Below are 23,955 nucleotides of genomic sequence, written 5' to 3'. Positions count from 1 at the left end.
ATGTTGTATAATACTGAGCTGTAAAAATGAATAATTGCTGTTTGAATCAGTGAGTAAATACTAAGTACTTTGGTGCATTAGAAGTTTTGCCCCTTTCAGGTTTAGCTGAAATTCAAATTTGCCCATTCTAAATAAAGGAGTTCCAGGATGGGAATAATGCCCTAACTCTCATCTCCCAACATTTTCAATGATGCCAGTTGGCAGGGGTCTCTGTCACAGCCAGCCCCATGACGCTAAGAAGCATCTCTTCCACATGGATTCGGGCATTTGGGTGACCTTTTCCTCAACTGTTTCTACATTGCCCCTTCTATTGTGTGTTAACTTGTCCTGCAAAAGAGGGAAGATTTTTAGTGACTGTGTGGCAATGTGTCTACCAAAGCTTAATAGCTGGAGGCATTTGAAAGCAGAAAAAAGTGGGGGTATGGCTTACAGTATTGGTCAATGCAATAAAACTTCGGAGTGCCAAAGAGTGCTTTTGGTAAGTACGTGGGTGAGCTGGAGTTTCTGGATGTTTATGTGCAAGTCTGGATGTCAGAGTATATTGCTGGATAAGTGACTTGATTTGATTTGATTTATTATTGTCACATGTATTAGCTTACAGTGAAAAGTATTATTTCTTGCACACTATACAGACAAAGCGTACCATTCATAGAGAAGGAAGTGAGAAAGTGCAGAATGTAGTGTTACAGTCATAACTAGGGTGTAGCGAAAGATCAACTTAATGCAAGGTAGGTCCATTCAAAATTCTGACGGCAGCTGGGAAGAAGAGTCAGATGGTACATGACATAAGAACATAAGAAATAGGAGCAGGAGTAGGCTATCTAGCCCTTCGAGCCTGCCCCGCCATTCAATAAGATCATGGCTGATCTGTCGTGGCTCAGTTCCACATTCCCGCCCTCTCCCCATAACCCTTAATCCCCTTGCCTATCAAAAACCTATCAACCCGCGTCTTAAATATATTTAGTGAGGTAGCCTCCACCACTTCAACGGGCAGAGAATTCCAGAGATTCACCACCCTTTGAGTGAAGAAGTTCCTCCTCAACTCCATTCTAAACTGCCCCCCCTTTATCTTGAGGCTGTGCCCTCTAGTCCTACTGTCTTTTCTGAGCAGGAAGAGCCTCTCCACCTCTATCCTATCCATCCCATTCATCATCTTATACGTCTCAATGAGATCTCCCCTCATTCTTCTAAACTCTAACGAATACAGGCCTAGTTTATTCAGCCTCTCCTCATAGTTCAACCCCCTCAACTCCGGTATCAGCCTAGTAAACCTCCTCTGCACTCCCTCCAAGGCCAAAATATCCTTGCGTAAGTGCGGCGACCAAAACTGCACACAGTACTCCAGCTGCGGCCTCACCAGTGCCCTGTACAGTTGCAGCAAGACCTCCCTACTTTTATATTCAATCCCCCTTGCTATGAAGGCCAGCATCCCATTCGCCTTCCTGACCACCTGCTGCACCTGCAAGCTGGGCTTTTGCGACTCATGCACAAGGACCCCGAGGTCCCTCTGCACCGTCGCATGCTGCAGCTTTTCGCCATGTAAGTAATAGTCCTTCCTACCATTATTCCTACCAAAGTGGACAACTTCACACTTGCCAACATTAAATTCCATTTTCCAATTCCTGGCCCACTCGCCCAGCCTATCTAGATCCTTCTGCAGACTTTCCACACCCTCCGCACAATTTGCCGTTCCAACAATCTTGGTGTCATCAGCAAATTTCAACACCATACACTCGGTTCCCTCCTCCAGATCATCTATATAAATGGTAAATAGCTGAGGCCCCAGCACCGACCCCTGGGGCACTCCACTAGTCACCAACCGCCAATCCGAATAGCACCCATTGACCCCCCACTCTCTGCCTCCTATTTGACAGCCAATCCCCTATCCATGCTAACACCCTACCCCCAACTCCATGCCCCCTGACCTTCTGTAATAACCTCTTGTGCGGCACCTTATCAAACGCCTTCTGAAAATCAAGAAACACCACATCCACCGGCTCTCCTCTATCCACCACCCTAGACACATCCTCATAGAACTCCAATAAATTCGTCAGACACGACTTCCCCTTAACAAAACCGAGCTGCGTCTGCTCGATCAAACAATTCTCCTCAAGATGCCTCGCTATTTTCTCCTTGATCACGGATTCTAACATTTTACCTACAACAGACATTAAACTAACCGGCTTATAATTCCCTGTCTTTTGCCTGGCACCCTTCTTAAACAACGGCGTAACATTAGCCATTTTCCAATCTTCCGGCACTTCCCCGGAATCCAGCGACTTCTGGAAAATAATCACCAAGGCAAAGACCTCAGACTTCTGTACCTTTTTCCCATTGGAAGAAGGTGGAAGAGAGAATGTCGGGGTGCGTGGGGTCCTTAATTATGCCAGCTGCTTTGCCAAGACAGTGGGAAGTGTAGACAGAGTCAATGGATGGGAGGCTGGTTTGCATGATGGATTAGGCTACATTCACAACTTTTTGTAGTTTTTTGCGGTCTTTGGCAGAGCAGGAGCCAAACCAAGTTGTGATACAACCAGAAAGAATGTTTTCTATGGCGCATCTGTAAAAGTTGATAAGAGTTGTAGCTGACATGCCAAATCTGAGAAAGTAGAAGCATTGGTGAGCTTTCTAAATTATAAATTAGCATGAGGAGACTAGGACAGGTTGTTTGTGATCTGGACACCTAAGAACTTAAAGCTCTTGACTCTTTCTACTTCATCCCCTTTGATGTAGACAGGGGCATGTTTTCCTCTACTCTTCCTGAGGTTGATGAGATCTCTTTCGTTTTGTTGACATTAAGGGAAAGATTATTGTCCCCAGATTCTCTATCTCATTTCTGTACTGTGCCTCATCGTTGTTTGAGATCCGACCCACTACGGTGGTGTCATCAGCAAACTTGAAAATCGAATTGGAGGGGAATTTGGCCACACAGTCATGGGTGTACAGGGAGTATAGTAGGGGGCTGAGAACACAGCCTTGTGGGGCACTGGTGTTGAGGATGATCACAGAGAAGGTGTTGTTGCCTATCCTCACTGATGGTGGTTTGTGAGTTAGGAAGTTCAGGAACCAGTCGCAGAGGGAGGAGCTGAGGCCCGGGCCACGGAGTTTGGAGATGAGTTTTGTGGAGTTTTTGGATATTAAATGTAAGTCTAGACATCAGGGTGCACTGTTGAATAAGTATGTAGGTGTGCTGGAGTTTCTGGATGTTAGGTATAAGTCGGGAGTGCCAGGGAATGTTGTTGAATAAGTGTGTGGATGTGATGGAGTTCCTGGATGTTAAATGTGAGCCTGGATGTCAGAGTGTGCTGTTAAATAAGTGTGTGTGTGTGTGCTGGAGTTTCTGGATGTTAGGTGTAAGTCTGGAGTATCAGGGAGTGCAGCTCGGAGAGTGATGGAGATGTTTAACAGGTGACATGTGCGTTTTACCCTATTGTCCCCCCAACTATAAAGTGCTCCATGTGCTGACATTAATAGCTGTCACCTTGAAGATCAAAGGAGATTCGTTATATATTGGGAAAAAGTTCACCTTTCCTTTTGTTCTTTTAGGCACCCATGCTCAACTCAGACTCCTGCACACACTGAAAAGAGCAAACTACATTTTGCCGATTGTAGTGACAGATGGGGGAAAACCCCCACTGACCAACAGTACGGATGTTCTAGTGCAAGTCTGCTCCTGCAAGAAGAACAAAATGGACTGCAGCACAGCAAACTCTCTCCACATCAGCATCACGCTCCTCCTGATCTCTATCATCACAGTGTTCTGTGAGTTTTCCTCTAGTTTCGTTCTCGCAGCGATTCCTATTAAATGAAATCATGTATTTTTGATTCCGCTCACTCAGGTTGCAGCTTGGAATTGCCATCGGTCAGTTCTCCTCGCTAATCTTTTCTAATGTATCACAGACTAAGTATTCTGGAGGCATTCCCTGCAGCTCAGCTAATAAGCTAAAACCTGAGATCGATAGAATGTTGTTCAACGAGAGTATAAAAGGGCAGATGGATGGAGTTAGAATACAGTCCAGCCACTGTTAGGCTGAATGTTTAAACAGGCCCATGGAGCCTCCTCCTGTTTATGCACCTCATAAATTTATTTCAACATTTTAGCTGTTATCTAGAATGTTGTTCTCGTGATATATTGGCTAAATTATGGTAATAAATAGCTTTTAGTATGCATGTGTAATTGTGAAATTTCATAAATCAGGCATATATAAGTTTAAAGCATGCAGCAAGGTACATATTTATGGATTTTCAATTTGTACATCAAATCTCCACAATGATAGAGCATCATAGGCTTCAGATGACTGCTGGCGGGTTACCTTTATGGTCCTGTATCTGATGGAAGTATCAGTAGATTTGTTTGAAACAAATTCAAAGCTTCTATTAAACAGTGAACAGTGAAACATAATATGGACAACATTGCCTTATTTGTGAAGGATCATGGGTGTTTGCTTTGTTAAAGGTGCTATGTGGGGAGCATCATACAGACCTTTGCATATGTAGTTCTTCCCTTCAACATGATTGAAAATCAACATACTAAAACCTTGCATTTAATGATCTTTCCCCATTTAAGTTCCTGAATTTAGTTGGGTTGGTGTGAGGGTAGTGTATTGCCAGAGAAGTGGGTGGGTGGGGGGAGAGGAGTATTGTCAGTTAGGTAACATATTACAGTATTATGAGGGGCATGGACAGAGTGCATAAGGAGCAGCTGTTCTCCTTAGTTGAAGGGTCAGTCATGAGGGGGAATAGGTTTAAGGTGAGGGGCAGGAGGAATAGAGGGGATGTGAAGAAAAACATTTTTATCCAGAGGGTGGAGATGGTCTGGAATGCCCTGCCTGGGAGGGTGGTGGAGGCAACTTGGCCCACAACCTTCAAATGTACCTAGATAAGCACTTGGCATGTTATAACATATAAGTCTTTCACCCAAGTGCAAATAAATCGGATGACAGTGTGGAACGGTGGCACAATAGTTAGTACTGCTGCCTCAAAGCACCAGGAACCTGGGTTCGATTCCCGGCTTGGGAATTGTCTGTGTGGAGTCGGCACATTCTCCCTGTGTTTACATCCAGATACTCCAGTTTCCTCCCACAGTCCGAAAGATTTGATGGTTAGATGCGTTTGCCATGCTAAATTCTCCCTCAGTGTACCCAAACAGGCGCCAGAATGTGGCGACTGGGGGATTTTCACAGTAACTTCATTGCAGTGTTAATGTAAGCCTACTTGTGACACTAATAAATAAACTTAAACTTCAGATGTTTCTCGTATTTTGGTGCAGACTCAGTGGGCCAAAAGGCCTCTTCTGCACTGTATGATTCTATGATTCTATCATTCTATGATTAAATGCCGCTGATATCTTAATAGGAGGCTCTCAGTTCAGCCTGTATCTGTTGTCAATTTGTCTAATATGTCTAATTCCATAGATCTAAATTAGAAATGTGAGAAAACAATGCTTGCTTGAATTTTTAAAGAATAAATTTTCTTCTTGTTTTGAACTTTATGATAGTCTATCTCTAGTTTTCTGTTTTGAGTTCTAACAAAAATCAACAACACACAGAGGCTGTTGCTTTGTTGAATTCAGCATTGTATCAAGTCCACGCTTGCAGGGACTTTTGATCTGCCTGAGAGGCCTTGTCCAGCTGCAAAAGGAGAAGCAATTTTTTGTTAGTAACTATGATGGATAATAAGAATCAAAATGGTCCACCTATTAATATTGTGAAAAAGCAGGCATGGTTTTCACAATATTCGCAAGATTCTGTCTTGAGGGTTCTGCAATGGGAGGTCACTGAAGCCTTGGAATGATTAAAATAGCTGCCAAAATCTTCCATTCACAGTTTGTGCCAAGCTTTTGGTGAGATTACAGTTGGAAATCAGAGAAACCAAGAGAAATTCTTGTCCTTTGCGCCAACTGTAATGTATTTGTATGCCAATTTGTCTATAATACTGTAATGAGCTTGTAATATTGTTGAACCATATGACACCATTGACTCTCAAGTCCCCACAAGAAGCCACGACATACATTTTTTTAAAAACTTTTCATTTATGGCCAACATTGGGAAATTTTGTGTCCACCCACCTCAGTTCCTGCCTGCATTTGGTCACCAAAATCTTCCTCCAGGAGTTACACCATTCTGGGGTTACACAGTTATGCTCCATACAAGAGTATGACCTTTCTGAATGGGGCCCTCTTAGACACAAACAACGTGAGATTGCTTCCTTTAGGATATTAGCATCACTCTCCCCAAGCGCAAGATTGAGACAAAACTCTAGGAATATATCAACGACAACATCCCTGTGGGATGGAGGCCCACTTTTAGCTTGAAATCATTGGATCTTTCCCTTGTACATTGTTACAATCTTAGTAGAATGAGCTTCCAACAATTAGCTTTTACATGGCCCATCTTATGCCAATGAAAGCATGTTGGTTTTTTGCATCACTTTTAGTCTCACTGCTGTCCGTTATATTGACTGCAACAGCTTCTGCCTTCTCCCTGAAGCTAGGATCTTCACTGTTCCTCCAGTTTCACTGTGGGTTTACAAATGAAGATCTACTGTGAGATATCATAGCCATCTGTCAGAATTGCCACTTCCCATATTTTAGAAATCCCGCTGTCTTCCAGATGTGACATGAAGGCTGTTAGGATTCTGTTTCAAGTTATTTCCACTATTATTATCTTACTCACATCCTCAAAAGTCTATTCTAACTTTGTAGATCAAAACCACCTGTCAAACAGTGTTTCTTTCTCCCTGGCAAGTCCTACAAATGTTTGATTCTGTCTTTTCTCCAAAGCCTAAAATTTTAATTGATCGACTTTGGGGACAAGCTCAGAAGCATCAAGCACTGAAGTTTTAGCTACCTCATGATCAGAGGATTGAAATAGAAAATAGAAGTAGCCATTCAGTCCTTCAAGTTTGAAGTGCCATTCAGTATGATCATGGTTGATCCTCTATCTCAAAGCCATACTCCTATGCTTTTCCCAGATCCTTTGATGTGATTAGTGTCTAGAAATGCATCCATTTCCTTCTTAACTATATTCAGTGATTTGGCCTCTACGGCCTTCTGTGGCAGAGAATTCCCCAGATTCATCACCTCCTGAGTGAAGAGGCTTCTCTTCATCTCAGTCCTAAAATGCAGACCTCATAACCGGAGACTTGAACTCTTGTTCAAGATCCCCACCCATAGGATACTACATCCCTGCTTTCAATTTTCTGTGTTTCAATTAGAGTGCTTAGTCATCTAAGTTCCAGTGAATACAGGCCCACTTGACCCAATCTCTTCTCATACAACAATCCTACCATCCCAGCAGTCAGTCTGGTCCCTCACTGTATGTACTATTCATGAAATTGCATCCTTGTGAATACTTTATACTGACTTCAATCACAGCTCCAGCTCCAAAATGCAGAGTTCAAGTAGCTGCAGTTGGAGACACTTCTTGCACACAAGATAACCTCAGACATTGGAAATGTCCTGATTTCCCACATCTCACAAGAGGAGCATTCCACATGGACGAACTGCCCTGCTATGACTTACCCCTAAATTCCTGCCTTTACTTTAACTTCCTCTGGTTCAAGGTATATGAAGGACAGTAGAAATAATCACCAGTTCCTATTTATCGAGGCTCCTGCTCTTCTTTCTAAAGAGAGGTAGGAAAGGAAACAAACACTTCACTCCTTCCTCACAGAAGAGGGGGGGGGAATGGTGCGAGGCAACATGGTGCCACAGTGGTTAGCATTGCTGCATCACAGGTCCAGGAACCTGGGTTCAATTCCCGACTTGGCTTACTGTCTGTGTGGAGTTCACATATTCTCCCCGTGTTTGTATGTGTTTCTTCCTGGTGCTCTGGTTTCCTCCCACAGTGCAGAGATGTGTGGGTTAGGTTATTTGGACATGCTCAATTAACCCTTAGTGTCCCAGGATGTGATAGGTTAAAGGGATTAGCAGGGTAACTAAGTGGGGATAGCGCCTGGGCGGGATTGTTGTCGGTGCAGACTCAATGGGCCGAATGGCCTCCTTCTGCACTTGTAGGGTTTCTATGATTCCATGAACTTCCTCTCTCACTAAACTCCAACTTCTCCCAAATACCTCTCAACTCCATCCTCCATGAATTTAGACACTCTACAAAGAATCCTTGTTGGGGGGGCAATTCTCCCAGCCTGCTGCAGTGCCGGAAGACTCCAGCGAAGGCCATCTAGTGAGTCGGCAAGTCTCCGGCCACCAGATTTCCAGCTCCATGCCACTGTGTAATTTATTCTGATGGGTTTTTGAATCTCATTAGCAGGCCCAGGACTGAAATCTCCAGATCTGGAATTGAGGTCTCCATTAGTATAGCTTCCCACTTGGTGGCCTGACTCCGCTGGAGGGAAGGGGGCCCTAGAGGCACCCCCCCCCCCCCCCCCACCCCCCGAGGGTGAGGTGTAAGGGGAGGTGCCCCCTGGGCATTCCCAGCTTGGCAATCCCAGCCTGGCCCCCTGGCACTGACCAAGGTACAAAGTGGCAATGACCAGAGAGCACTTTGGTACTGCCCACAGGACATCAAGCAATGCCAAGGGAGCAGGGCCTAATGGGGAGGGGGGGGGGCCTAATGGATTGGAGCGTGTGGGGGGGCAGTCGATAGAATGGGGGGTTCTGCTGCCATTCTGCATTCAGATCAGTGACAGAGGGAAGAAGGCCAGCGATAGGGAATGGCCATCAGGGTAAGGAGGGGGGTGTCAGAGCTGCCAAGTGAGGTCAGGACTGCGGTTGCGGCTGCTGGTGGAGGGAGGGGGGGGGGGAGATCAAGGCAGGCCGGTAGTGGGGGTCAGGGCTGGCCCGTTCATGTCCAGGGGACACTGGGGTGTTGGAGGGGGTTGCACAGCCAACAATATGGGGTGTCAAGGCTGGCCAGCTATCAGGAGGCCAGCGGTGCAGGAATACTACTCATGCGTCAATCTCTGTACATAGATTGGCGCATGCACAGTGGCCCACTCACGCTATACTTCTGGCCTCTCCAGTGGGAATAGGCCCTGCCCACTGATTTTTAATTGTATTCACGCTAGTACACTCATAGAAACGTAGAAAATAGATGCAGAGTAGGCCATTTGGCCCTTCAAACTGGCACCACCATTCAATATGATCAGGGTTGATCATGCATTTTCAGTATCCCACTTCTGCTTTCTCTCCAGACCCCTTGATCCCTTTAGCCACAAGGGCCACATTCAGCTCCCTCTTGAACGCATCTAATGAACTAAACCCAGCAGCTTTCTGTGTTAGAGTATTTCACAGGTTCACAATTCCATGTGAAGAAGTTCTTCCTCATCTCAGTCCTGAATGGTTTACCCCTTACTCTTGGACTGTGACCTCCAGTTTTGGACTCCCCCCAACATTGGGAACATTCTTCCCACATCTAGCCTGTCCAGTCCCATCAGGATTTTATATGTTTCTATGAGATTACCTCTCAATATTCCAAATTCCAGTGAATACAGGCCGAATCGATCCAGTCTCTCTTCATATGTCAGTCCTTGCGGAGCGCTGCTCCTTCATCAGGTGAGTGAGAGTTCTGTTCACAAACAGGGCATACAAAGACACAAACTCAGTTTATAAGTTCAGTTTGTGTCTTTATATGCCCTGTTTGTGAACAGAACTCCCACTCACCTGATGAAGGGACAGCGCTCCGAAAGCTAGTGGCTTATGCTACCAAATAAAACCTGTTGGACTTTAACCTGGTGTTGTGAGACTTCTTACTGTCATATGTAGACCAGCCCAGGTGAGGAAATCAATGAACCAGATAGGTTTTGCAACAGTTTCATTACTGAGGCTGATGATGAATTCCAGATGTATTCACTAAATTTAAACTCCAGCAACTGTCATGGTGGGATTTCAACCTCTATTCCCCGAATTCCCCTGGGCCTCTGGAAGATCAGTCCTGTGACATTACCACTGTCTCCCCCTAAGGATAATATTGGAATTATCTGAATTGGAATAAAATGAATCATTGGTCTCTACAGGGAAATAAAAATAGATTTTGAAAGCAGGAATATAGTTAATTCAAAGCACATTCTACTGTAAACCGTTGGCATTAAAATACATTTAAAGGTTCGCCAAAGGGACGTATAGTGCAGGTAGAAATAAAAGTGGGAAAAGACAAGGTTGGGTGATACTGATAGGGAGAGTGTCAGCTGTTCCATAAGTGACATGTTTGTTTTGCTATCTGTTAATACTTTTGAAATGCAAATCACTGCCCTCACCCTCTGTGTCAGTCTGTCTGTCTAGCATTTATTGGATTGATAGCATTAGAAATTTTGCCCAGAAGAAAACCATGACATTTGCAGCTATCTTTACTCCACTGTAGAGGAAATGCATTTGTCATATTAATGAGTTGGAAATGGTATTAAGTGAGATATCATGGTGACGCAGTTGAGAAGTCCATAATAGATGCATTAATTCATGATAACCGGCATGATACTGACTGCAGCACAATAATATTGTGTCTCTAGTGGACCAATGTAAACATAAAATAGAATAAACAGATTTTTACTGTCTTGATGTTATAGCTCCTTTCCAGAGATAGTTTTAAGAAAGCTTCCTAAATTGGTTACCAGAAATGGTCTCCAGAAATGGGAACGTGTAGGCCTCAGGCCTCACTTAGAAGCTTAATGAGCTGCAGCCACCTGTTGGGTACTCCAGATAGCTTGCTCGTGAGGAACTTTTCAAGTTCAGGCTGTTACTTTTCTTTTTATTAATTTAAGGGATATGGGCATCACTGGCTAGGCCAGCATTTATTGTCCATCCCTAATTGACCTTGAGAAGATGGTGAATTAACTTGAACCGCTGCAGTCCATATGGAGTAGGTACACCTATAGTGCTGTTAGGAAGGGAGTGTCAGAATTTTGACCCAGCCACAGTGAAGGACCAGCAATATATTTACAAGTCAGGGTGGTGAGTGGCTTGGAGGGTAACCTCCAGATGATGGTGTTCCCATGTTTTTGCTGCCCTTGTCCTTCTAGATGGTAACAGTCATGGATTTGGCAGGTGCTGCCTAAGGAGTTCCTGCAGTGTGTCTTAGAATAATAAAACTTTTACAGTGCAGAAGGAAGCTATTCAGCCAATTGAGTCTGCACTGGCCACAATCCCACCCAGCCGTCATCCCTGCCTCCACAAGTATTTACCCTGCTAGCCCCCCAAGACTGAGTGACAATTTAACATGGCCTATCAACCTAACCACACATCTTTGGACCGTAGGAAGAAACTGGAGATCATGGAGGAAACCCATGCAGACATGGGAAGAATGTGCAAACTCCATCAGATAGTGACTCAAGCCGGGAATTGAACCCTGGCACTGTGAGACAGCAGTGCTAACCACTGTGCTGCCCAAGTGGTAAATGGTACACACTGTAAATGGCACACACAGCACACTGATACCAACGTTCATTGGTGGTAAAGTGTGTGAATGTTCACGGAAGGGGTGCCAATCAAACGGGCTGCTTTATCCTTTGTATTCAAAAGCAGCATCAACGGATGACTTTTTTCATTCCCATTCTCGCCCAAAGCACTGTAGATATTTGTAATGTCTGCTGCCTCAGCAGATATCAACACAACATCAACACATGAAAGATCCTTTTCATGCTTTCATTTATCAAACCCAGGAAAATGTTTAGCAAACATGACAGATTAGATCTCCATTTATTGACGTAACATTTATATCTGATACATTTCAAGACTCATGTAGTAACTCCCTTAGATCAGTTTGATTTTATTGTTTTATTCTACATCCAGGTTTAAAATTACCCTGAACACAAGATTTTATCTATTTCCCAAGATATATTGACGAAATTCACTACACAACATTAAAAGTAAAACTTGAATGATTATTTGAAAATTAGTTTTCCCACAATACATATATTTTGCTGTTATACCCACAGGTCCCATGACTTAATTTTTTCAGAGAAAGTGGTAGTTAATTTTAACCTTTAAAATTACCTAATGTTGAAATGTAAAATCTAACTCCAAACGTTACACCGTAGAAGTCTTTATTTTCAAAATTAAAATGTAAGAGGAATTTTCTGAGGTGTTCCACTGGGTGCCCTGCATTTAGTTGACCTCACTCAACCAATACATGGACAACAAGAAACAATGTATAGTTAAAAAATGAGAAGGAATTTATTTACTAATGCATGCATTGGGAGGGAGACACAGACGATGAGGGTTGACTGTCCTCTCCGAGCTAGTCTCACAATTGTAAAATTTTTATATTATTCTAAACATGTCAATATCCTGTCCGGCCTTGTCAGTCAGACTGGTGAGGCCAATCACAACATTAGGCATTATTAGCCTAGCCAATGACATTCCATCTGTCAACAGCAATAGGAGATCATTAGCTCATTTCCCCTGTAGGTTCCTCCCAGTCACCTAGGAAATCTAACCCACATCAATTCCAGTAACGAAGGCCACTGCTTGCTGCTGCGAATCTTAGTTGGCAAAAGGAGTCATTCTCTACCTGAATCTAAAATGCCTCATGTTAAGGCCTTAGTATAAGGCCTCATACTAAGAATTCTACTCTACCCCCAATCAGAAAGTAATTAAATTAATTCTTAGTGTGGAATTCCCTTCTTAATGCTCTCCACTTCTTCATATGGATAAGATCATGGTTGATCTGATTGTGGTCTCAAAACCACTATCGTGTTGGTTCCCCATAACCCTTGATTCCCTTGTCCATCAAAAATCAACCTTGTGTATATTCAGTGACCCAGTCTCCGTTGCTCGCGGTAGAAGAGAATGCCACAGGATAATGACCTGCTGAGAGAAAATCAACCTAATCTCCATCTTCAGGGTGAGGATCCTATTTTTTGAAGTGTGTCTCTAAAGATAGGTATCCCCACAAGGGAAAATATTCAGCATCCACTCTGTCAAGTCTCTTCCAAATCTCATATTTTTCAAGAAGATCAGCCCTGATTCCTCTGGGCTCCAATGGGTATAGGCCCAACTTGTTCAACTCATCCTCGTATTGTATCCCTTCACCTCAGGCATCAATTGAGTGAACCTTCTTGGCTGCTGACTTTGAAATTCTCATTCTTGTTTTCAAATCCCTCCATGGCCTTGCCCCCCCCCCTTCCCCATGTCCGGAGTCCCTTCCAAGCCCTGCAACCCTCTAATTCTGACTTCTTGTTCATTCCCAAATATCATTGCTTCTTCATTGATGGCTGAGCCTTCAGTTGCCAGGATCCCAAGATCTGAAATATCCATTCTGTATCTCTCTGCCTCTCCTCTTTGCAGTGCTTCTTAAAAATACTCCATTGACTAGGTTCTTGTCACAGGACCTAATATCTCCTGATATGGCTCAATCAGTTTGCTGTATAGTGCTCTTGTGTAATGTTACAGACTGGATCTGGATGGTTACATGAATAGGGAGGGAATAGAGGGATCGAGTAAGGGTAGAAGGGCTTTTTTTAGTTTACTTAGGGCATCATGATTGGCACAGCCTTGGAGAGCCAAAGGACCTGTTCCAGTGCTGCATTGTTCTTTGTACATGTGCTGTTTTACTGTCCATAATCAGTATTTTTCATGAGGGAAGTGTTGTATCTTTTTCTGCCTTGGAGTGTGTACTCCAATTAAATAATTCAGCAGCAAGTTTTCATGAGTGTAAAATAAAGTTTATTTATTCTCCCACACCTACCCTGAATTCATACATCACACACTTAGTCTCTCTCTTCTTCTCTCTTTCATGCAGACATGTGCATGCGTGTGTGCGCACACATGCGCACATGCACATGCACACGCATACACACACGCAAAGATTGGAAACAGATCAAGATAGTACATTTTAACAGATGACTGTAAATTCTGTCTCTGATTTTGATTTCTGGGCTTCCATGTAGTAGGTCAATATTTTCCTGATTGGATTTAACAATTTAATATTAAAATGAGAGTCGTGTAAAGTGAGGGGTTCACAGCAGGTTGTGAGATTCCTTCTAACCATCTTGTATGGAGAGATGATGGCACCCAGTAATCCATAGGCCCAGCTCATGCTCTGGGGACATGGGTTCAAATCCCATCATGGCTGGAACTTAAATTCAATTAGTAAATATAGAATGTAAAGCAGCCTTAATAATCTCATCTATTGTTGTGAAAACACATCTCGTTCACTAATCCCCTTTCGGAAATGAAATCTTCCATCCTTACCTGGTCTGGCCTCTCTGCGACTCCAGACCCAGAACGATGTGGTTGACTTTTAACTGTCCCAGAAATGATTGGGCAAAGCACTCAATGCAGAGATAATTAAAATAGGGAACAAATGCTGGCTTTGTCAGTGATACCCGCATCCCAAGAATGAGTAAAGAGAAAAACATTTCAAATACCTAAGAGATTGGTTCTCGGGTGAACTTTGAAACTAGAACAGATTAAATACTTTGACAGCATGATGACGCAACTAATTTCAGAGACTGGTTCTCGGACTGGTTGATAAATGATGATTCTAATGGATTTGCTGGGGTATGGGATAATAAGGGCATAGTTTCGTAACCAATTTCAATCACATAATCGACAGGGTAAGACTTCTGAGGCCCATTTAGTCTGGGTTTGGATAAGGGAAGCCATTGTGATACATTGTGGGAAGTTGATAGTGGCCAATGAGTTTCAATTTTCCCTTTTTGTCCAGTCTGGAATACGGAGACAGGCAGTTGGAGAATTCCATAGACTTTAGGGGTTAGCCCATCAATAAACAATGAAATGTATGAATTCCACAAATAACTGCGAAGTATCCTCACCGACGTCCATATTTGATTCAGTATTCACAAAAGACATGATCATCTCTGGAGTCCAAATACCAAGAAAGTCACATGATTCACAGAAACACAGCTTGTTAGTGTCCATTTTTTTAAAAGTTGTCACGAAATCAATTTTTGTTTTACCCGTGTACTTTGTCAGCGAGCGCTGTGGTGATTGTTCAGGGCACTGAATGCTCCAACACTTGTTCGATTTGCTCCTGCCCAGTAACAAGGGCTGCTCCCTCTTGACGTGTTTTGTTCGGTCACCCAGATTAGTTCAAGGGTCAGTGGAGAGTATCACGGGTCAGTCAGTTTTAGTCAGCCAGTTTTATTTGATCAGAGAGTCAGTAGCTGGGGAAAAAGAACTCCATGCAGCTCAAGTGCCGCTGTTCACTCTGAGGAGCTGGACTGGGGGCTCAGTGAAACCTTGGGAGCTATTTGATAGCACCATACAGTTTAGATTCAAAAGAAGCTTTGGAAGGTATTTAATCGTTCTGTGCTGCTGAAAGAGTGTGGATTTATAAGAAGTCTTAGGAGCCATTGATGAGTCAATGCAGCTGAGAGTTGGAACTAAAGAAAGTCCATGTGATTAGGCAAAATAAGAAAAGACTTTAGGCTGCTTGCTGTTCACAATCATCAGGCAGTTAGGCTCAGAGAAGCCTTGGAGATTTGAGAAGATGGCACACGGCCACTTACTCTGTGTTGAAAAGGTTAGGGCTCAGGAAAAGCACTGGGAGCCACATATATAGCTGGGTATAGCCAGGAGACCAGAGTTTGGAGAAACCCAGGGGGAGTGCCAGATGATTTAGCAACTAGTTTAAATTATACCAATTACTAAAGGCTCGGATGCAGACTTGGGACTGCAGGGAAATGTCGTCTCAAGACAAGATTGAAACCCTGGAAGTCATTGAGGCAGCCCAGGTAAGAATGGTGCTTGAGGGAATTCAGGGACAAAATCTTTGCAAGCGAAGAGTTTGGAGTTCCTTATGGGGGAGCAAGGGGTTCAATGAGATTGCTTGACTCTGTCAGTATTCACTGACATCTGGGTGGATTGAAGAGAAATTTGTGGAATCAGTCTTTGTTGCATCTGCCATTAACTGTGCATTATGATGTATTTGACCACAGTTTTCCTGTAGATTTGCATGTACCTCATGTTACTTCTGAATGTTAGAGTATCAGGTAGATATTATAACTTTGACTTTGGATAGTACAGTTTATTTTGTTTGTTTAAAAACCGTGGAATCTTGTGGCTTTATTCTGTTAGTAAACATCTGGGATCTCATTCTTTGTCTAGTTTAAACAAACAAATTAGCTCCTAACTGGATCATACCAAAATGTAAGGATTTGGTCTTGAATCATAACAAAGTGTTGACTGAAAATTTATAGTATGACGTGCCTGCACCGAACAAAACACTTGGGATGTTTCAGTACATTCAAGACACTATATACATGTAAGTTGTTATTATATTAGAGTTACTATGTAAATCTAAATTGTTATCCTCAATACATGAAATATAACAAAATTGTTTGTAACATTATTTGGTTAGTAGGGTCAGACTTAGTTCATCAGTCACATCATTTTTGCTTAAAGGTTTTCAACTTCAGATGAAGATGTTTGCGAGTGCACAGTAACAGTCCTTTATACTCCTGTACACATTATTTGGCAAATGTTCTGTCATTCCTTTATAATCCAAGAACCATTATAAACAGATCATGACAACTAGCAGTAGGAGTAGGCCATTTGGCCTTTTGAGCCATAACTCCACTTTCCTGTCTAGCCCCCTCCAACCATTACCCGTGACTCACTTATACTAAAAATCTGTCTAAATTCGCCTTGAATATACTCAATGATCCAGCCTACCCTGCTTTCAGGGAAGAGAATTCCAAAGTCAAGTAATCCTCTGAGAGGAAGGATTCCTTCCCATCCTCTCTTTAAATGGGAGATCTCTAATTTATAAACTGTTACCAGCCCCCATGGTTCTAGACTCCCTGACAAGGGTCAACATTCTTTCAACATCCAACCTGTCATGTCCTCTCAGAATCGTGTGTGTTTCAATAAGATCACCTCTCATTCTTCTAAACTCCAATGCATATCGTCTTAACCTGCTCAACTCCTTCATCCCAGAAATCAGCTGAATGAACCTTCTCTAAACTTCTTCCAATGCAATTCTAACCCTCCTTAAGTAAGGAGAACAAAAGTGTACACACTACTCCAGATACAGTCTCACTAAGACCAACTGTGGTAATACTTCACTATGTTTACACTCCATTCCCCTTGCAATAAATGACCAGATTTTCATAGAATCATACTCTGCAGTGCGGAAAGAGACCACTGAGCCGATTGAGTCTGCATCAACTCACTGACAATGTATCTTACGCAGGCCCTATCTCCTGCCCTATTCCCATAACCCCATACATTAATCATAGCGAATCTCCTAATCTACATATCTTGGGACACTAAGGGACAACTTAGCATGGCCAGTGCACCTAACCTGCACATCTTTGGATTGTGGGAGGAAACCTGGGCACTTGGAGGCATCCCATGCAGCCATGGAGAGAACTACAAACTCCATACAGTCACTCGAGGCCAGGCCTGGCACTATGAAGCTACAGTGCTAACCACTGTGCCACCATGCCATCCCATTTTATTCACTTCGCTTATCAATTGAATAAGATAGCCTCAACTTCAACCCTAGTTAGATGTTACGAAAGGAACATCATTCACAAATGAACAGCATGGGGGGAGTGAGTGCATGTGTTTTTCATAAGATCACCTCTCATTCTTCTAAACTCCAATGCGTAACCTGCTTATAATCAAGAACTTTTCTTATTTTCCAGGCCTGTAACAAGTGCTCATGTTGATGCTGCCTACTGAGTTGCTGTGGCAACAAGAGGAAAAAAAAAGCCAAATCCGAAGAGTTTACAGGATTTACAGTTGCTCAAGTTCTAGACCTCCTTGCTCCAAGCACGCTTTAATTTGTACTTTCACTAGTCTATCAAACTGTGCTACGGTCAGCGGCAGCCTCTGACCTTACTAGCTTCCACTAATGGGTTCCACCTCTATGAGCAAGTGTTACATTGCTTTTCTTTGAAGTTAGACTGAACATCTATGCAGAGGACTTGAGGACAGAATACTCAATTAACCCAATGCTCTGCTGCACAATATTTTAATTGTAATGGCTTTGAAAAGAAGGATATGTTGTCAAAGCAAAGCATTTTCTACAGGAGACACTATTTGGAAGCTAAGTAAGACATGCTGTTGGTTCTTGTAAGGCAAATTGTTCTCTGTGTGTCAAGGAAGTTTTAAGACAAATTGTTCTCTCTGTGTGTCAAGGAAGTTAAACATAGATTGTGCGTAAGTGGTAAATATTGCTGTACATGCTTTTGTTTCCCTTTCTTTTCTTTTCAAGCAGTATTTTTAGGTAGAATTAGATTCAGTAACCTCTACACTGCCACATATCGGATGGTACCACATGTTGTGTTAAGATTATGAGCCTCTGCCATCACTAATCATGTTTAATCAAAAGAAAAATAGTTTGCACAGCTTCAAATTAATGATAGTAAGTGCCAAGTGATGGGCGAGTGAAGGACAATATGCTTTATTCTAGAATGACAGCTAAATATCCAGATTTCGTAAACATAGGTTCTTCTGGGGAAAGAATTGTGGGCAAATTTGTCAAAACCGTTGCAATGTTGCATGCTCATTTGTGACTTGGATTTTTTGCCTCAATTTAAGAATGTTCGGCTCAGTGCTGTTTTACACAGGTTTGATTCTGCATCACTATCAAGTTTGGGATATATTCCAGATGGAAGCCACAATGCAAGAAATTCTCACATTGAACATCTTGTAGCTTTTCAGTCTAAGTATTGACAACAAACTCTCACTTACATTCAATGTTTGACATCTGCCTAGTTCCCTGATTTACTGTCACATGAGTCCTGGCGGAAGGATTATAGGACTTTCTTATAGGACCATTGGCCATTAGTCTTGACGTTGAGGTGTTTAATTTTGCAATCAACATTTTGGAAGACTACAAGTTGCAACTCACTGCAATCTTCCCAGTAGTTTCCTCATGTACTTTCCCTGTCCATGTGCTTCAACAATGTTACCTGGCAAGGTTCTGTTACTCTCACATCATTGATATACATACTGTCCAACAAATTTCAACTCACAGGCCGGCAGAATGTTTGCCATCTTTTCTTAACAAAAAGTTTGCACAATAGCTGTATTCCAAGTGAAAATACAGCTGGAATGCAATTTCCTATTGGACATAAATGAATCTAGTACTGGTCAAGCCCAAACCAAAATAAAAGTTTTAGCAACTCCTTTTTCAACTTTCATGATTCAAAGAAAGGAAGGAACTTTAGTTTCATGGTAAGTTAGATTCATTCATTAGGTATGTGCGGCTTTTGTTTATTTCCCTTGTGCCACTTTTTACATCAAGATTTAGTCTTCCCAAGAGATACTTACAGCCACATTAAAAGTAAATTATTTACAATTATAAGTTAAAAGAAGCCCTGTTTTACAATTTTTAGAAACGCAGTGTGCGTATATTTCAGCTTTTGTTACAATTACTCTGCACTACAAAGTCTTCTGGGAATGGAAACTACTAAATTCCTCCAAAAGTTTTTGTTATTTGATATTCCATTGTTTTTTTTTCAGGAATAAACTTTATCGCCCAATCTTTAGGGCAATTACAGTACAGCATCTCAAATCTGGCTGACTAAAAACCAGAGTTGACTCAAAAACTGAACATTTTTTGAATGTGCCATGTGCTGATTGTAACTGAGTAAAATAAAAAAAATTCCCTGGACAATTTGGCAAGAGACCGCTTTGGTGAGATATGATGCCTGATATGTTATCCCCTTCATTGCTTGCGCATTTGTCTAATCCTGCACTCCAGATAATCTTTGACCCCACATGACCCAACTTGTGTTGAACCATCCATAGCCCAAACTGCATGATCTGAAATCCAGGAGGATTTGAAATCTGTCATGGTTCTCGCTCCTGAGCTTGTCAGTTTGCCCGTAAGCAAATTAAACAATATCAAACATTAGGCTGAACAAGCAAACTAAAACACCACCTTCAGCCTTTAAAGATCGGAAATTCATTGCAGTTGAAGGAATAGTATTGAAAGATGTTTGTCATGGACAGCTATCAAGATTACCAACAAAATGAGTTTAGTTTAATTAGTAACTGGTCAAATGCATTGCACAAAATTCCTCTTCATTTGTTCGGTTTAAATAGGGAACTTCCATTACTCCTAATCACCCATTGAGCTCAGGGCAGTTCTTGATATCTAACCATTCAGCAGCCTTGTGGTACAAGAAATTAAGAAAGGTCTTTTTGACCTTGTGATTGTATCGCAACCTGATTTACAGCTATCCTGACTGATTTCCAATGATGTCAGTGGAAATTAAAGCAAGGAGAGATATATAACAGGGACCTCTGACTCACCATCACCCATTTCACACTGTCACATGTGGCCAAGAGCAATCCTTACGATGCATTAAGTTGCTGCTAAACTCCATGTACCTGAGAGCAAAAGAGAAATTGTACAATTCTAACTCTTTCCTGTGAGGCAAAAAAATTGAAAACCACCTACCAAAAACTGATGTAATTACACTATCAGTTGGGAACTCAAAGGGTCAAGAATAACTATTAAATCTCGGTTTCTAAGAAAATGTAAAATAAATGAACAGACCTCCAAATGTTTTGTCTCAGACATCATGGACGCGATCTTACAGCCCATTTATGCCATGTTCCCACTGCAGCAAAATCGGAGAATTTGGCACCCAGCCAAATATCCATTCACTACGGCAGGTTGGGAAAATCCCACTGCTGTGAACGGTAGTCAGATTCCGGCTAATGACCCTAAGTACTTTGTATGAGTAGCAAGTACACATGAGGGACTCATTTATCTGCAATTTGTTGTTGAAAATGGGGGTCTCCGTTATTGGTTGCATATGTCTGACCTGCAAGTGATTTGGCTCAACTTTGCCAAGCTCATGGAGAAGCAGTTGGAGGTGTATTTGGTGGTGGGAGTTGGGGGGAGGGTGGCTGTCAGCAGCCCCCCTTTCCCTAAGCCAGCCACTCAATCAGGCACTGAGTGCTTATGAATGAGGTAGCAACCCTCCAGCCTTCCAGGAGCCTGCAAGTAACCCCACATAGGTAACTCTTTCCCGCGTGGATTAATGGGTTAGTATCAATGGCAATGGGATGAGTCCTTCAAGTCGGTATTAATGCCTTGGGTTAGTTAACTAAATGGATTCATAGGGCCCAACTGACGGTGAGGCAGGAAGCCAACTATGGGCCTTCCCACCACAGACTTGTTCAGGATGGAGTTCAGATAGCCGTGTGGGTTCTTCACTCTCCTGCCTGATTAAATGCTGCCCGGCATCAAACTCACCCTGTGATTGAGATTTTTACACACTCAAGTGCACAGAATTACAATCAGGCCCCCAGGTAAAACTTTATATATTAGTTGTATATTTGTGCAATTAGACAAAGGCTTTCATTTCTGAGATCCGAGTCCCATTTACAGCAATCTGACAGGATAAAAGTTCTCTTATTTGGCTGTTGCCAAAGGCCCAACCTGTAACTAGTTTGAACCATCTTGATCCACCTTCCAGTTGTATGAGCAGGTAGCACAAAACCTTTCCTGGTTTGACACAGGTTAAGAACAATTTGACAGTTTCAGGCAGGAAGGCCATAAAGATGACTTAGACAGGAAAGAAGGAAATTGGCACAATGTTATAGTTGAAGCAGATGTCTATCTTAGGCTTGGAATTTCGCTCCAATGGCAGCTGTGCCGAGTACGGAGATTTTCTGTCTTGCTGAAATATCCTCAGGGTGGGGATCAAGGTGCCCAAATGGTAGAACAATTGTTCAGAAAGGGCAGATGACTGTTCAAGTGGAGCCTGCCAACACCAGATGCAGATCAGAGATGGCCACAGTAGCCACAGTGCCAAGGTGGGCTGGTTAAAAGACCTGCCTCAGTCCTCTGCTACTTGTCCAGGTTGTTTTGGTCAATACTAGACACTCTTGCCGTCAACCCCCTTCACATTCCCCATGTGCTATCCATGCCAATGCATGCCAATCCTTACTTCCACCCACCTCCCTATTGACCCTTCATATCCTCCGTGCCAAGCCATTCCCCTCCACTCACTTTCCATGGTCCTATATGGCCCCATACCAACTTAATGCCCTCCCGCCTGCCACCATTTGTCCTTGCACACTCCATGCAAACTAACCCACTCTCCATCATGGGCAGATCTCAGCAACCATGCTGAGATGAAATAAAATAATGTTTTAAATATCTGTTATACTTTAAAGTTCCACAAGTATTTAATCTTTTATTAAAAAATTATTCATAATGCCACATCAAATCCTTTGATAAGCACTTGGAACAATCAATCAAACTGTGACCTTACAGCATCCCACTGTGACAATGACAGGTAGTCAAAACAGTCAAACAGTTATAATGCTATAATGTTGCACTTTGAGCTATGTCAACAAATATCTACTGGAACGGCAAGCACTGATTCTTTTCAACTCAGACACAGGCAGGCTATCCTTAAAAGACTGGCAGTGCTCCAGACCTTATCCACCCTTGATGAACACTTATTTACATCTAATCTTTTTTAAAAAAGTCATAAGTTGCAAAATGCAAATTAAGACCTCACTCCAGAAAAAAAGGGCCATTAAACGCAGCAATAGGTTCAAAGGCCCTGCTGATTTCAGGGTCACATCTCCCTGCCATTCCCCAATCTGTTGGCAATGGTGACGAGACTCCGGATTCCAGCTTCCCACGCCATTTTGGAGCATCGTTGAATCTCCATAACACAGCAGAAATCTTGCAGAAATTTCGGCCTTTACATCCGATCAAACCATAGCTTACTAGGTGATGCTTTTTTGCTGACTTGAGAGGCTCAGATGATTAGAAAAAAGTGCTGGAAATGAAACACCCCTCACTCTTGGCTAAAAAGAAGTACATTTCAACAATAATATTCCCTTGAATTTAAAAAGAGAGTGTCTTCTGTGCATTCCTTTACACTGTACTGATGCGTTGCATGTTCTAATTACCATTGATGCTGTTTATCAGCTTCCTTTGAGAATTTGGACCGTGAGAAAGGTTATAAAAAAGACGACAATGTTCCCACATTTAATTTTCTACACTGGCTGTTAGTGGACGATATTGTATGGCTCATTATTGAGAATGAACTACAGTACAATCACGCTTTCAACTGCCTTAAACCTGCAGTATATAAAACACTGAGCATTAAGGGGAAGCAAAAAGATTTGAGACAATCCCTTGGAGAGCAATTTAGCAAACTGGGGCGATGTTTTCAAAAGGAGATGTGCTAAATGTTTGAAGTTAGCAATGAAAACAATCATGACATGATGTGGCACTTGAGGAGTTCAAACTACTGTAATACTTTTATCAGTTATATTTCCTCTTATTAAATGTTACTTGTGAAACAAATCTCAGTATCTTTATTAGTGAATGTACAAATGCAAACTGATGCACATTATGTTTCAGATGCACATATTAAATGAAATTTTGTTATTGAAAAATTCTATATATATTTTTCTCTCAGTTGTGAGGGTTAAAACATAGCTGCCCTAAGCCAAGCATACCAACACTAACCATTTTGATTTTACTGCTTTGAACTTCACACAAAAAAAATGGTTCTATCACCAAATTGATCCATTTGGATAGAGGTGCTGTTGATTACTTAATTAAAACATATTTGCTGAAATGCTTGCTGTTACTTAGCTGTAATAAATGTTACATTCATGAACATGATGTGATTACAAAAAAAAACTTGTATTTATTTGTTGCGATGCTGAAATAAAGGAAGTCTGGGATTTTAACCTTCCGAGAATCATTGAATTTATTTTCCACAAAGCATTTTAACCCTTTGTCACACGGAATCAGAATCCCTTGTGTAATTGTTGGGAATATGACTCATTGTTCTTTCCTAAAATGGGCGGCACAGTGGTTAGCATTGCTGCCTGACAGTGCCAGGGACCCGGATTCGATTCCGGCCTTGTGTCACTGTTTGTGTGGGGTTTGCACATTCTTCTGGTGTCTGCGTGGGTTTCCTCCGGGTGCTTTGGTTTCCTTCCACAGTCCAAGGATGTGTGGGTTAGGTGGATTGGTCATGCTAAATTGTCAGGTGTTGGGGGAATTAGCAGGCTAACTACGTGGAGATAAGGCC

At 42.3% G+C, this 23,955-nt stretch overlaps 1 protein-coding gene across 1 annotated transcript in view; it reads left to right on the top strand.

The window, feature by feature from the left end:
* The window catches only part of cdh13 (cadherin 13, H-cadherin (heart)), a 971,374-nt gene extending 947,766 nt beyond the window's left edge, over positions 1-23,608 (top strand). Inside the window, exons 13-14 of the mRNA XM_080186753.1 lie at positions 3,547-3,762; positions 17,569-23,608. Coding sequence (XP_080042879.1) covers positions 3,547-3,762; positions 17,569-17,576 — 224 coding nt within the window. The 3' untranslated portion in view covers positions 17,577-23,608. The remainder of the gene's footprint in view (positions 1-3,546; positions 3,763-17,568) is intronic.
* Positions 23,609-23,955: the final 347 nt, after the last annotated feature.

The sequence above is a fragment of the Carcharhinus amblyrhynchos genome, chromosome 4 (assembly GCF_965287045.1).
Source record: "Carcharhinus amblyrhynchos chromosome 4, sCarAmb.v2.hapA, whole genome shotgun sequence".
NCBI lineage: Eukaryota > Metazoa > Chordata > Chondrichthyes > Carcharhiniformes > Carcharhinidae > Carcharhinus > Carcharhinus amblyrhynchos.
Note: the sequence above shows the minus strand (reverse complement) of the source record. Positions and strands in the feature narration are given on the sequence as shown.